Source organism: Marmota flaviventris, chromosome 11 (genome assembly GCF_047511675.1).
Source record: "Marmota flaviventris isolate mMarFla1 chromosome 11, mMarFla1.hap1, whole genome shotgun sequence".
Classification (NCBI taxonomy): Eukaryota; Metazoa; Chordata; class Mammalia; order Rodentia; family Sciuridae; genus Marmota; species Marmota flaviventris.
In genome coordinates this window covers 29063565-29079559 of record NC_092508.1, presented here as the reverse complement: position 1 = coordinate 29079559, position 15995 = coordinate 29063565, and the positions used below count along the sequence as shown (strand labels likewise).

Here is a 15995-nt window from a genome sequence, read left to right as displayed (position 1 = left end):
CTGCCCCTGGATATGCTCAGTCTTGGTTGCTGTGGCCTGTTAGATGCTGAGGCTTCTTCCCTGGACGTCGCTGTTTTTTTGAGGTCCAGGGCTGTGTCCCAGCCATCTTTTTACATAAGATGAAACTTGTGTAAAAAGTGTAGAATGAGTGAATGAAAAAGCAAAAGAAAAGCTCAGTATTATTTGCTAACTCCTTTATGAAATTCTGTCAAACTGAAATGTGTCATCTTGATTTGACATAAATGTGTTTCAGCAATTAATCAAACTGTAAGTCCTAACAATTGTATAAAATGGGGGTACTGTGGTTACCACGGGCTACCTTATTTTGCATTAGGGTGATGTTGGTATTTGTACTTGTCTTGTTGCTTACTTGCTACAAAAGGAGGCTTTTACTGGGTCACTGACAGTTCTTACTGTTTATAAAGAAGCTCCAGGAGGTGTATTTATCAGCTCCTTTAAGAAAGGTTGCATTGATGAACTTTTCCTCAGCTATGTAGTGTTCTTAGACGAAAACATGCTTGAGGACCTATCTTTTTAAAAAAATATTTATTTTTTAGTTGTAGTTGAACACAATACCTTTATTTTACTTATTTATTTGTATGTGGTGCTAAGGATCGAACCCAGGGCCTTTCACATACTAGGTGAGCACTCTACTGCTGAGCCACAACCCCAGCTCAAGGACCTATCTTATTCTCAGAAACTTTTACATACTTTTTTTTTTTTTTGACTTTTGGAATCCAGAGCTGAAAAATCTTCCCTACAAAGTATTCATCCAGGTAAATATTTTCATGCAAAAATATTTACTTCAAGATGCAAAATAAATGCATGAAAAGATATTTGTATTAGCCAAATAAAGGTTTATTTGCAGATGACAGAGCCCACTTTTGATATGATAGATGTTTCTTTTTCATGCAGTAGTTTGGATGCTGGAACCCAAGAGAAGTCTGTGGCCTTGTTTCATGTGGTGATTTGGAGTTTGACTTGACATCCTATGGTGTTAAACATTCAGGAATCTCTCATTCTTTTGTATTTAAAATTTAATATTCGTTAATTTCCTTTGAAACTTTTGTTTATTGATCTTATTGAGTGACTATTTAATCGACAGTTGTGCTTGACTGGAAGTAGAAGTCATGGTTTATTCATGGTGTTTTATGGGTTTGGCATGATAAAGCAGTCTTGACAATAAATAATTGGGGAATTATTGGAAGCTTGGATATTATGGAGGAGGGTCATTGATCTATATCTGTTTGCAAGACTCCTGTGATATGTGTGAGGAGCTCACTGTCCAGGGAAGGATGGAGGGTAGCACTCATTCCACCAGACAGAGGGAAGAACAAATTAAGTGATCCTGAGGCTCTGAGGACCAAGAGTTTATTCCTAGTGTGTGAAGGAGGTATCACGGGGAATAATCCAACTGGACTTCTCTGGAGGATGGGGGGGGGAGTTTTAATAATAAAAATGGAGTCAAGGGCAAAGAGGAGTGGAGAGGTAATGGGAGAAGGTGGGCATATAAAGTACCAGAAAGGGTGTGCCTAGTGTGTTACACTGGTATCCTGTTTCCATGTACTGAGCGCTTCACAGATGCATCTGGAATGCAGAGAAAAAGGACATTTGTGAGTCAAGGGAGGGGGTATAAATGTTGCATTTATCCTTGTCCTTTTTTTTTTCTCTTTCTGATAGGACGGTGAAGGTAAGTTTCATCTTGAAATCCTTGATAACACTTAATTGATTTTTTTAATGTATATTATTCACGATGCTTCTTTGAGCTACACTAATCTTTAACACCTCATAAATATGATTTGAAATGAAATTATCTTTGTATTTTTGAATTAAGGCATCATAATGACAGTATTTGTAAATGTGTGACTTTTAAAGGGGGACATGGACTCTGAGTGTTCCCAGAGGGGCAAGCTCTAAGTGCTTTCTGAAGTTAGAAGACTGCGCAGTCCCATTTTACTGTCATATTCTGCCAATACATCATTTAGAGAAAGTTCCAGAGAAAATTCCAATTCCCACTGAAGATCAAAGTGATGATAGGATTTTTCACTTAGGTTTGCAGAAAGGTGTAGTTAGCTTTGTGCGCAAAACAGGCTGAAATCAAGCTTTAAATTAGTTAGACTTTTGCATATTTCATCATAGTCACTTTGGAAGTCTTGCAGAATATGTTCTTGATTTTTATCTCAAAGGGTTCATTTTAAAGGACTGGTTATCTTTTATTAGTTCTTTGCTGCTCAGATATCTATATCTTTCCAGCAAAGCCATGACAACACACCTAGTCTTTTAAAGAAATGAATTGATATATAAAAAAAGTTGGTCCTGTTTAATAACATTCTTGGTATGAAAATAATCAATCTTAGAGACAGGAAAGTAAGTTAAGGTTCTTTTGTCTTTTTGCTTCTGCAGGCCGTCCATCTGGCCCAGGCAAGCTTCCAGATTGAAGCCTTTGGCTCCAAATTCATTCTTGACCTCACACTGAACAAGTAAGTATACAGTCATAATCCTCTAAAGCAGGTACCATAAAACTCCATCTCTAAGACACTGGTTTAGTAAAAATAATGTCTGTTACCATTGAAGCACTGATGTTTTCTACCAGATTATATGTCATAGAGCACTTAAAGAAAAATACAAAAGTCTGAACAGTGAATTGTCTTTAAATCCTTTTCCTAAAAGAAAAGACATTTAACATATTAAATATCTCAAATACAGCACTTACATATTATGATTTTGAAGAGAATAAATATTTGAAGTAACGCTATTTAATTAAATGTTAACTTGAATCATCACTATATATAAGAAGTATGATAAATTACTGATTGAAGTATAATTAGACTTCAGTCTAGAGATTTCTTTCATTTTACCTTTTATAATTCAATGCACATGACTGTAGGAAGAACAAAGTAAGTAATGACTTGCAAGTCCCTATTTTGAGAAGGCTCTTTGCTTCATAATTTGCTCTAAAATAAATTCTTAGAAATTTGGTGCTGTTGAAAATTTACCCAATTGTCTCCGTGCAAGTGTTTATATTGATATTTAAATGCAGTTTCCTAATCTGGAACCAGTTGTACAGATGTTTTTGTACAAAAGTAAATAAGAGATGTCATCTTAACCAGGCTGAAGAGCTCCAATAGAGCTAGTGCTGAGTCTTTCTTTGTGAAAGGGATTTTCTGTGTAATTTTCTTCAGAAACTTTAATCAGTATTTTCAGTTCTCATCAGTATTTTGACCGGGACTGCATTTTTTGCAGGAAAAAAGATCACTTAATGTTATTGGACACTATAATGTAGGTGACTGTAGCCAATATCTGAGGAATTACAAAGGACTATAAAGAACAACTATTAAATTTCTTGTGTGCCAAGTTCTGTGAGCTCTGCAGAAAAAAAAAAAAAAATGCAGAGTCAGCTTGGGTGCTCCTTACTCAAGCATTATTGCAGCTTGAAGTCAGAATGAATCAGCAGAATTTAGAATTTCCTGTGTTAGAGATATTGCAGGTTTTCTTCTTTGGTTGAGTTCCATTTCACCACGCTGTATCAGCACTGTGACTGCTGAAGAGATTTGTCTTGCCAAATCAGACTATGTTGAGTAGCAAGGTATGGCTAATTTTAGTTTGTTTGGGTCCTCTATTCTTTTAATGCTTACTGCAGTGCATACCATCATTCTAGAATTAGCATGATGACAGCAACCACCAGTGCTGTATTTTGAATATTAAAGTATTATGACCATAGCAGAGCCTCCCAAACAAATAGTGGATGACTGAGAAAGGGTCATATGGGATGTACAGTGTACTTAAGAATCCTGGGAACATACCAGAAATTATTTATCACTAATATTTAAAATGCAAAATAATTACATTGAACATCTATTATGAATAGTACTTGCATTGAGGAATTTGGAGTAGGGGAAGTTTTATAGATGAATATATTTTTATTTTTTAAATTTAATTTAATTTTTTTTTGTATTGGGGATTGAACTCAGGGGCACTAGACTACTTAGTCACATTCCCAGCTCTATCTTGTATTTTATTTAGAGACAGGGTCTCACTGAGTTGCTTAGAACCTTGCTTTTGCTGAGGCTGGCTTTGAACTTGCAATCCTCCTACCTCAGCCTCCCAAGCTGCTGGGACTACAGGAGTGTGCCACCATACCCAGCAGATGAATATTCTTTTAGAAGAGTATGAAATGTGTCTTGCTGGAGGTTAACATGGAATGTTATGATAGTATAACTTAACACAAAGGGTTCCCCTCTTTGGCGAGTGCAAAGCCAACTAGCATAATCAGGAGACAGAAGAGTGAAGAAAGTCTTATTACTCATAGCAAGTAAGGAGCATGCTGAAGATGACTCCCAAAGCAGCATGTCTCTGAACATGGGAAGACTCCTGCATATTTGTATAGGAAAGACTTATCCCAAATAGAGGTGGGCATATTCCTGAGCATGCTCAGTTCAAGATCACACTTCTTGCTACATTGCACATTCAAAAATGGTGGATGGGAATGCCTCTGGGGTGGACATTTTAACATGATAATAAGATTATAATGAGCAAAGTTCATTGTAGGTCACTTAGAAGAGTGACTTAGCAATTTTGCCTGGTTCAAACCATTTCTTGTGGTTTTCTTTGAAGGACCTTATCTGAAACAAACAACAACAACAACAACAAATAAACAACTTGAAAGGATGTTAGCAGTCATTTGAAAGGGCAGCAGCTCCTTTTACTGCAAATACCTGTGTTTGTCCCTGAAAGTTCCTGCCTAGCAGTTAATGGACACATCAAGGAGAGGCAGCTTCTTGGGCTGGAGAAATGTCAAAAGGCATCTTGGAAAAGGTGATGTTTGAGCCACATCTTGGAGGACAAGTGATAGTCAGGAAGGGAAGTGTTGGAGAATAGGAAGGAGAAGGAATAAAAGGAGAAATGTGGTCTAGGCATGTGAGGCCGTGTTTGCTAAGGAGGCAGGGCCATGTGGAAATGTGGCAGGTTGAGGGAGCTTCAGATGTTTGTTGAGCTTCCTTGTAAATTACAAGGCTGAGGCAGAAAAAGATGATTCAGGAGAAGTAAGTCTGGGATGTTCCTGGAATCCTGGGCTAGAGGGGAGCCTTTCTTCAGGAAGTCTCTGCAAATCAAATCTGGCCACCTACCTGAAACCAAATGGAAAAAGGATTGGAGAAAGGAAGGAAAAGAATTTATTCAGTATGGTTTTACCAGGAAGACAAGGGGAATCAAGCCTGCTCAGCCCTGTCCTCAGGGTACTTTTATGAGTTCCCCCATTATATAGAGAAGCAGAACCAGGATGTTCACTGATCAGACCTAATGTTGCTGGTCTCCAAGGGGACTAAAGGAGAGAATGACTCAGAGAAAAGGACAGGTCAAGAAATCAAGATGACATTAGTTCCTTCAGGTTTGGAGACAGGATGTTGTAAAAATTGGCTTTTGGCTGTGTTGATTATGATGTCCCTACAAGTCTGGAAAGTAAGGCTGGGGTTGTCACTCAGTGGTAGAGTGCTTGCCTAGCATGTGCGAGTGTATGGGTTCGATCCTCAGCACCACATAGAAATAAATAAATAAATAAAAGTATTATGTCTATCTATGACTAGAAATATTTAAAAAAGAAACAAATTTGGAAAATATCTTAGTTACTCTTGTTAAGGCTTGATTCTAAAATTTCAAATAAAACTCCGGGTCTTTTTGAAGAAAAGACAGAGGATTTATTCTGGTCAGGGCCAAGGAAGCAGAAAGTAAACAGTTCTGCTGTCCAAGACAAAGGGTGCAGGTGGAGAATCAAGCTTTAAGAACCAAAAACCAGAAAGGAGCGGGAGGGTGAAGCAAGTACATAAGTCATAGAAGTGGAAAGTACCAACTAACAGAACATTCTTAGAATTCATATTTCTCGTATCTACTCAAAACAGCTCCATAATTTTTGTGGTCAGGGTGCAAGTGGGGGTCAACTTCTATGCAAGTGGACCTGTGAGGAAAGGGTGGAGCAATTCTGCGCAGGGTGAGATGTCTGAGCAGAATGGAGTCAGCCTGACTTAACTTTCAAATCAGCCCATAACACTCTGTGTGTGTGTGTATGTGTGTGTGTGTGTGTGTATGTGTGTGTGTGTGTACTAACCCCAGGGGAACCCTACCACTGAGTCACATCCCTATCCCTTTTTGATTTTGAGCCTGGGTCTTGCTGAGTTTCCGAGGCCTCAGATTTGTGATTCTCCTGCCTCACCCCGAGTCTCTAGGATTACAAGCTTGTACCACTGTGCCCTGCCCTTAGTTGGTGTCTTCAGCTTTAAAGGGGTAAATTACCAGCTTTAGATGAACACTACTTAAATGATTAGCATGCCTACACACAGAGCTGAGCAGGAATCTGAAACAAAATTTAAGATAATGAAAGAGACAGATATGAAATGAAAGAAGAGATGCCAACCTTTTAATTTTGCTTTTAGTTAACACCCTGGACATCTGCAAGTCTGTGTAGAGTCAGTGCTTTTAATAAAAGTCCCTTTTATAGGGACAACCCAATGCATGGAAAATCAAACTCAAGTGCTTGGCTGTTATCCCTTGGGCTATGAAGAAATCAAGGGGAGCAAACAAAGGTCTTATTCTCAGGCAGGGAGAAAGGAGGATTTTCAATAAATCTTCAGTTGATAAAAAGTATTAAAATTGCCTCAACTTGGATGACAAAGCAGGTAAAAGAGTAAAACCAATAGAGGAGCCTTGACTGGACAGCTGGGCAGAAGGTGGACCAGCTGCCATGTGCAGCTCCAGGGAATAAACAGGTTAAGTGGTGAAGGGAAGGGAAGTCAGAATAGACAACAGAGTTGAGGGGCTTTGGGACACACATGGGCTCATATTTAGGGAGTAGTTGGAGAAAACCTTAGGGGAGAGGTGGAGGCTAGAGAGAGTAGACTTGGGAGTCACTTCCATATAGATATTAATGATAAAAATGGGTGTAGATGAGGTGGCCCAGGAAGGGGAGGTGGAATAAGAACATAAGCTGGAGACTGTTTAGTGGTAGGGAGAGGAAGAAGAGCTCGTGAAGGAGACTGAGAACGAGCGATTGGAGAAGTCGGTGGAGAATCAGGAGAGTGATTAAACTGACAGTTTCAAAACAGAAAGGTGTGGTTTACAGCATCACATGCAGCAGAATAATCTAGAAGTTAAGGAGCAAAAATTGCCCTTTGCATTTTCCAATCAAGTTGTCACTTATGGTCTAGAGGCAGCAGTTTCAGGGAAGCTCCCAGAGGGTGGAAGGCAGGGTTAGGGTATAGTGGGCTGGGAGTGACTGAGGAGAGGTGATGTGGAGACAGTAAGTATCCATTGAGGAAGTTTGGGGGAGAAGAAAAGAGCTGGAAGACATTGGAATTAAGGCAGTGCTTTTTAGTGACAGAGGAACAAGCTGATCAACTGAGAGATGGGGTGGTAAGCGTGAGATGTGGAAGACGCAGAAGAGAGAGGAGGTGATCTACAGAGCAGGATTAGGTGGAGACTGAGGGAGTGAGGTGAGAAGCAAGGGCAGAGTGCAGCTCTAACCAGGAGAGGCAGCTCTTCTGGACTGGAACGGAGGTGTTAGGGTGTGTGCAGGGGGAGAGGGTTTGCAGAGGAGGGAAGGAGATGGAACTCTGAAGATCTTGGAGACAGCATTGTCTGCCGCAGGCTCATGATGGCACAGAGGGTGGTTGGGGCTTGAGGAAAATGATCAAAGTTTAACAGCTGAGGTAAACGGGCAAGGAAGCTCAACAAGGTCAAGTTAAAGAATTTATGAGCACCTTTCATTAAAGATCACATATCAGGTGTTTAGTCCTTGTGGGTGTCTTCCTGATGATGTTGGTTAAATTTAGTTTTTCTTCTGATTTGTAATCTCTGGGCTCCATCACTGCGGTATTTTGAATGGAAAAGGAAGAGCACAGTGGAGAGATTCGGTCGGTGAGGCAGCAGAGGAAGAAAAGTGGAGGCAGAGCTCTTTGCATACTCACTGCAGAATAACTTGGGTGGTTAAGCATCAGGCTCTAGCCTGGGTAAGGAAGAGCTGAGGTCTGCAAGAGGCTTGCGGACTGGGAGAAAATGGAGGTTTCTGAAGGGATGAGTCAGTGCAGTGGGAGGGAGGCCAGGATCTCCTCTCTGCAGAGTCCTGAGCCTTCTGAGTGCAGCATGAGTACAAAACGGGTATGACCTGGAGCAGGGGAACTGTTTAGAGCATGAGATGTGTTGGGGTGGGGGTTCTAATTTTAATGACCTTTAGTGGCTGAGAATAATATAAAAATCAGATACGTATCAGAATAAACTTGAAAATTTAAAAAAATGTTGAAAGCAGAAATGGAGGAACCAAAAGAGCTTCTGAGGAAAGAGATCTCCTTTCTAGCAGAGGGTGATGGTTGCCACATTGCATGCAGCAGTTTTAAATTATCAGAGGAGGAAAAAGGGAAAAGTCTTGTGGTAAGTACCTGGCTCGGTGTGTGAAGGAAGGAATGAGAGCATAAAGATGTCACTACCAACTAATCCAGGCGGTGGATGCAGAATGTGGATGGTGAGTGACCTCACCAGGACTGGAAGGCCAGCTCACGAGGCCTGCCCTGCAGGGAGTTTCAGTTGGGAGAGCTTCTCTGAGCCCCTGCTCTCACAGATTGCACAGGGAGGCTTTGGCTTGCTGAGGCCTCTCATGGTGGTGCTGTTTTATTCATTTGTTCAGCAAATGTTGAGTGAGCATCTGCTACATGCCTGTGATTCTGGTAGGTGCTAATGTTGCTGGGACTAAGACAAATGAGATCCCTGCCTCCCAACATGAGAGGTTCATTCTGGGGCAGGAAGCAGACACTGACCTGGTACATAAAAAGTATGTGGAAGAAAATGTAACAGGACTGTGTGATGGAGCCGTGGGGATGCCCAATGTGATGGTGAGGAAGCAGCAGGCTGATCTGAGGAGGAACCTTGAACTGAGGCATGATTGTTAAAGAGGAGTCACCTGTGATACCAAGGGAAGGTTCCACAGCATGAGGGCGACATGGAATGTTCAAGAGGGATGGAGGCTGCTGTGACTCGAGTGTAGGGGGGATAGTGGGGAATGATGGGAGACAAGATAAGCTCAGAGAAGAGGCCACATAGCCAGGTCACATAGGACTGTGGTCCATGGTGAGGGGTTTGGGTGGTTTGGGTGGGAATCCATGGAAGGCTTGGAAGTGGAGTGGTTAGGTCTACATTTCAGTTAGCCCAGAAAGTTCTGGTTGTGGCCTTAGGAGACTTTTAGATACATTGCTCTCAGGATACTCTCTTTTAAATTTTTTTTTTTGTCTAGAACAACCATTGTTTCTAGTTACAGAGGATTTTAGATAAAATTTTGCCAATGATACCTTCCTAAATGTTGACCACATCTCATTGACTTTTTTTTTTCTTTTTTTGGTACCAGGGATTGAACCTATGGATGCTTAATCATTATGCCACATCCCCAGCCCTTTTTAAAATATTTTATTTAGAAACATAGTCTCACTAAGTTGCTTAGGGCGTTGCTAAATTGCTATGGCTGAATTTATGATCCTCCAGCCTCAGCTTTCTGAGCTGCTGGGAATACAGGCATGCACTATAGCGCCCCCTTCTAATGGACATCGGATGAACAATTTTTAATGTTCCTCAGTCCTTAGAGGTCTGCTCTTAGGTCTTAGATGGTCTGCTAAGTCTCTGTTGCCTACTATTATATTTGCTGATGTCTTCAACAGTTTTTTTTTTTTGGGGGGGAAACCAAATAAGAGCTACACAGTGTTTGAGGGCACAGGTTCTGGAGTCTAACAGAGCTGGGTTTGAATCTGAGGTCTGCCATTTACTTAGCTATATGATTTTGGGCAAATTTCCAAACTTCTTCCAATCTTTTTTTCCTCCTCCTCCTCCTTTTCTACCACCATCACCATCACTGGCACCCATGCCAGAAAATTTACACCTTTAAAGTATATTTATAGAATTGTGCAATTATCATTGTAGTATAATTCTAGATCATTTTCTTCACCCCCAAAGAATGCCTGCACCTAGTAGAAACCACTCCATTCCCTTCTCCCAAGCCTCTAGCAACCTCTAATTTGTCTCCTTCTCTACAGATTTGCCTATTCTGGACATTTCATATAAATGAACCCATACTATGTATGGCCTTTTGTGACTGGTCTCTGTTACGTAGCATAATGTTTTCAAGGTTCCTCCATGTTGTATAATAATACCCACGATATGGGCATATTTTTAACTTTTTAAGCTTTACTTTCCTTCTTAATTGTAGATTGTCGTAAGGATTAAATGCAATGATGTGTGAGTACTTTTGCATGGTTCTTAATTGGAAGAGTGTGTTCAATATTTGTATTTATAATTCATTATTATTACCACAGCAAGATAGTCACTGGACTTGGTATTGGGGAACTGAGCATCGAAGAACAGTTGTTGGATGTGTAAAGTTTATCATCTAGTGAGTAAAGCACAAATCTTATATAAAGGCCTGCTGGTTTTCTCTTTGGTTTCAGTCAATATATATTTTTTTCTTCTGACTTTAGTAAATGAGGTGGGGGTGGGTATACCATGTGATCTTTTCCTTCTTGAATGCAAACTGAAGAAAACATTGGAGATGATTTGGCAGGCCCTTGGTTGATGTGCATCCAAGGGAGTGAGCATTTTTTTTTTCCAGATGCCATTTTTTTTTCATTGAGTTGAAAATATTTGTGATAACATTTTTACTTCTGTTGTCCCACAGCAGCTTGCCAGACATTCGTTAAAAATTTAAAAACATGGCAAGAGGTGGTTAATGAATATTTCATTATTTAAATCTCCAGGCCATCTGATTGGCTCTGAGATAACTGTCCAGGTCCCCAGCATGCTCTCCTATTTATTTGAAGTGAAATAAGTCCTCTGATCTCTGCTTGGTCAGAGAAGGAAGTGAAATAAATCCCTGCACCTCTGACTTCTGCCAGGTCAGAGAAGGAAGAATTCTCAGAGTGCCCCAAGTGTAAAACCTCCTATGTTAAAAAGACAGCAGTGTGTTCCCATGATAACGTTGCTCCAGTGAGAGAAAGTGGGGGTTCTTATCAGCCTCTCTTGTACATTGACTTTCACAGTGTTCAGGGAGAACTATGTACAAATTCAAGAGCAAGTGGCTGTAACCTATAACTGGGGAGTGGGCCTGAAATTCGGAGAGTAAGGTATTTACTTTGGTAAGAACCAAAGGCTAAGAGGAAAAAAACTTATATTGGACCAGAGGGGGAAATGCTAAAAGTTGTCCTGGACCAGCAGGCATCTCAAGAAAGAAGATTGGATGTCATATTCCCAGTTACATGAGTGCACCAGCCTCAATGCTGGCCTTCTCCCATGCAAAGATCATCACACTGATTCACAGTGACATTTCTTTTCCCTCAGCATGGTGTTTGAGGTACACAGTGATGAGGGTCAGTGCCCAGGCATGGCGGGGGCTGGGTTCAGATGATCGTGGTGATCTCAGTGTCTCTGCATGGTCAGGGATACCCTAAATGAAGAATCAAGTAAGAAATAAAGGTAGGATAAAAATCTTGATGTGATACAACCAGTAAGGTAGTTCTGGATATAGAAAAAGATTTAGGAATAAGAGGTATTGATTTAAGATGAACATCTAGAAAATGCTGATTTTCAGAAAAAATTCCATGCAGTAATTTGCTCATTAAAAAAGTTGTTCTCCATGTTTCTTCTTATAAACCAAATGTCAGTCACATGCTAGGCCTCCAGCAGGGCTGTCTGCCTGGAGCCTCCTTCACCATAGCTGTTGTGGTCACAGCTTTGGATTATCAGTTTAGTAGGTGAGCGGGATATCATTCTACTGATGCACATCTGTTCCTGTTAACTGAGGAAAAATGAAATAATTTTGGTCAGTTTTTAATAATATGAAGAAAATGCAGAAATCTTTAAGGTGGACTACTGTTATAGGCTGAACTGTATCTCCCACGCCTCCCCCCCAGATTAATATGCTAAAATCTTAAACCACAGTATCTTAAAAGGTAACTGTGTTTGGGATGAGGTCTTTAAAGAGGTCTTTAAGGTAAAATGAAGTCTTTAGTGTAGACCAAAATTCAATGACTGGTGTCCTTAGACACCAGGAAGAGGACATTTGGATATGTGCACAGAGAAGAGGTCATGTGAAGACATAGTGAGAAGGTGCCCATCTGGAAGCTGAGGAGAGGGCCTCAGCATGAAACCAGCCCAGCTGACGCTTGATTGATGGCAGACTTCTCAGGAGGTGAGAAAATACATTTCTGTGGTTGAAGCCACTAGTCATGGAGCTTTGTTATGGCACCTTCAGCAAACAAGCCCATCATTCTAGTCCACTTCAGTGAGACATTCATTCATCGTTACGTGCTGCTCTTTAATGGGTAAATCTGTTTGTCTCTCTTAGCGGATCACCCTACTGTCATTTCCTAGTGCTGCTTTGAGAGAGTGTGTTCTCTTGCATTTAGATACTTTAGGAAGGTTGGAACTATTTTGGTAGTTTTAAAAAAAGTTTCTGCCATAATAAGGAATCTTAAGAGCCAAACAGCTCCAGAGTCACTGTAAAGATTGATTCCCACTGTGCCATACGACGTATGGTAGTTATTCTGAACTTTCCACTGCTGGTAGAAATGAATTGCTCTGGGGTTTTCTTTCCTGCAGATATCTTTTCCTGCTTAATTATGAGCATTTTGAGTATAGAGTGCCAGGTAGCTCTTATTTTTGCCACATAGTCTCTGATCAGGTGAATAACTATCAGGTCTTACCTCGGCATTTTGGATTGAAAAGCTAAACCTATATTGAATACTTTGATATTATCATTATCATTTGCTCTTGATAACTCATCTTTGAGTTGGTAGAACAGGTCCAGAAACTCTTGAAAAATTTTAAAGTAAGATAAATATTGTTTAATCTTTAGTATGCTCTAGTTCTATTTAAGATGTGTATCCCTCCTTTCTTCCAGAAATGGTTTGAGAATGACTTTCACAATTAAGCATAATAATAACAAGGGCATTAAAGTAAGACCATTGGTATTTATATGGTGATTCATGATTTCCACAGATGGACAAGCTCTACTGTAGCTCTCTGGTGGTGAAGTGCAGGGATGTCACCCTCTGTCTCTAAGAAGACGCTTTCTTACACCTTCTTCCTATTGGCAATAATAATTATGGGTAAATGGACTCAGAAAGATCAAACATCAGACTGGGGAAATCAGGAGGGCCACAGGAGCTAGATTTAGATTTTCTAGGTTCCAGGAGATGAGAAGATTGTGAATGCCCAGAAGAGAAGAGCCAGACTATAGTCATTAGCACCCAGGAGAAAAAAATTGGCCAGTAAGAATTTCTGGTAGAATCAAAAGGACCTAATTTTTAGTGGGATCACATTTAACTGTTTTGTGTAGTATAGGATATAAAAGATGACCTAGAGCATCAATAGATTATTTATTTTTTGTGTATGTGTATTCTGGGGATTGAACTCAGGTGCACTTAACCACTGAGCCACATCCTCAGCCCTATTTTGCATTTTATTTTGAGACAGGGTCTCACTGAGTTGCTTAGCACCTTGCTTTTGCTGATGCTGGCTTTGAACTTGTGATCCTCCTGACTCAGTTTCTTGTACTACTGGTATTACAGGTGTGCCTTGCTGTGCCCGGCTAAGAGACTATTTCTTGACTGATGGATAAAAGGAGATCCTTTATAGATGTTCACTCCCATGCAGAATGTAGGCAAATAAATCCCGAACTTGGTTCATTCTTCAGAGTACTTCTTGGTTTTTGAAGACTAAATAATGCATAAAAATTCTATCAGAAATTAATCATAACAAAAAAGTGAAAAGCACAGAGGATTAGATATGACTAGGCATTTGAAATGAGTTAATTACTGTAGAATTTAGATTTTACTTTTCTGACAACTAAATGAGAAAGGCAACATATTAGGTTGTATAATTTTCATTATCTGATAAAAAAGTTTGTTCACAGATATAAATGTTTCCCTATCAAGGAGGAGTTTATCCCTTTGGATATAGTAGGACATTCAGTAGCATAATGGTTAATATGTACAGCCATGGTTTTGCAAATGACTAGAAATAATACTTAAATGGATTTCTCATATTGACTCTGTATTAGCCAAGTACATAAAGTTCTTTCTATGCTCAGTGGTTGATCAATAGAGTTCCATTGATGGAAGTCTTTAATGAATCATTCTTAGTACTTTTATTTCACAAATGTTTAATTAGTGCCTGTGAAGTGCCAGGCTTTGTCAGAGGCACCAGAGACAAGTCTTCCTCTTATGAAGCTCACAGAGCCGCTGGGGGAAAGACGAGTCCACAGGTAATTAATGAAAATCCAAGGAGTACAATGGATGGGGAAAATACAGGATGCTTCTACTTCATATAGGAGGGGCACCTGACTCAGGGTAGGGGTGGGAGTGGATAGGGAGCTAATAGTTTATGGAATACATGTTTCAACTCAGACCTAAATCTTGTTTAAGAGTTGCCAAGATAGCTGGACCTGGTAGCACATGCTGTAATCTCAGCTACTGAGGATGCTGAGGGTAGGAGGATCACAATCTTAGGCTGGCCTGGGCAACTTAGTGAGACTCTGTTTCAAAAATAAAATAAAAATAGGGCTGGGGATGTGGCTCAAGTGGTAGTGTGCTCGCCTGGCATGCGCGGGGCCCTGGGTTCGATCCTCAACACCACATAAAAATAAAATAAAGATGTTGTGTCCACTGAAAACTAAAAAATAAACATTAAAAAAATTCTCTCTCTCTCTCTCTCTCAAAAAAAAAAAAAATAAAAATAAAAAATAAAATAAAAATGGCTGGGGATGTAGCTTAGTGGTAGAGTGCCCCTAGCTTCAATCTCCTGTACTGCCAACAGCAGAAAAAGAGAAAAAAGAGTTTTGAAGGGAAAGAGAAGGTGGAGACCTAGGGGCAAGCAAGAAACCTCAGGCATGCAGTGAGGAAAAAAAAAAGAAGGCTTAGAGAAATGATAAAACTTCACCTACTAGGTGACAGAGCAGGGATCAGAACCCAGCATTGTTCACCATCAAAACCTGGAGAGCTGAAACAGTACCTTAGTCCATTTGTGCTTCTGTAACAAAATACCACAGACCACATAGCTTACAAACAATCAAAATTTACTCTGCAGGGTTCTGGAGGTTGGAAAGTCAAAGACTGAGGTCTGGCGAGGAATGTCTGCTTCCATTGTTGCTGCATCCTCACAGGGAAGAAGGGCAAGGTGTCCCTTACATAGTAGGAGAGATGGGAGACCCAGGAAGCTCTCTGAAGCCTCTTTTGTGAGGGCATTAATCTCATTCACAAGGCTAAAGCCTTTAGGACCTAATCACTGTCCAGAGGCCCCACCTCTTAATACTGTATCATCTTGGGGACTAAGTTCCAACCTGAGTTTTAGAGGTACACATACATTTAAACCACAGCAGATATTTTTTCAGTGATACAGAAATCTGATGTTGCATTTGAAAACCTCTATCAAAGGAGAAACTTAGAGAAATAAAAAAAGTTTATTTTTTTTTGTCTTTTACCTCTCGCTTTATTCTTACTAATTCTATTCCTTGAATAAATCTAGCCTCAAATCATAATTTATTAAATTTTCCTCTAAATCTATATAAATATATATAGATTTATATAAAGTTAGGGCTTGACATTAGATGAAATGGCTCATTAAGATTCTTGGCGGTGTTCTGTTTCCAGTAAGAATTGTTTTGATGATTCATAGACTAGAATCATTGTGGAGAGTCATTTCCCCTACTCTTTTAAAATTAATTGTAAATTACAGTCCCCAATATTAGAGTCCTAACTGTGGTTCATTATGATTTATTTTAAAAGTGCTCTCCTTAAAATGTCAGTTAGTATTAATTTATTAGGCACTGACCTGGTATTTGGCCCTAAGAAGATGCTTTGCTCTTCAGAGCTATTCAGACAATGCTAAAGGGCTTCCTTATGTGGCTCCTAGCACTTGTCCACCGACTCCCCTTTTCTTCTGCTTTTTGCACTGTGCTGGGTTATGGGGAAACAAGA

General features: G+C 40.1%; 1 protein-coding gene across 1 annotated transcript in view; it reads left to right on the top strand.

Moving 5' to 3' along the window:
• The window catches only part of Adam23 (ADAM metallopeptidase domain 23), a 164187-nt gene that overhangs the window by 30349 nt on the left and 117843 nt on the right, over positions 1-15995 (top strand). Inside the window, exon 3 of the mRNA XM_027941896.2 lies at positions 2404-2480. Within this exon, the coding sequence (XP_027797697.1) occupies positions 2404-2480 (77 nt within the window). The remainder of the gene's footprint in view (positions 1-2403; positions 2481-15995) is intronic.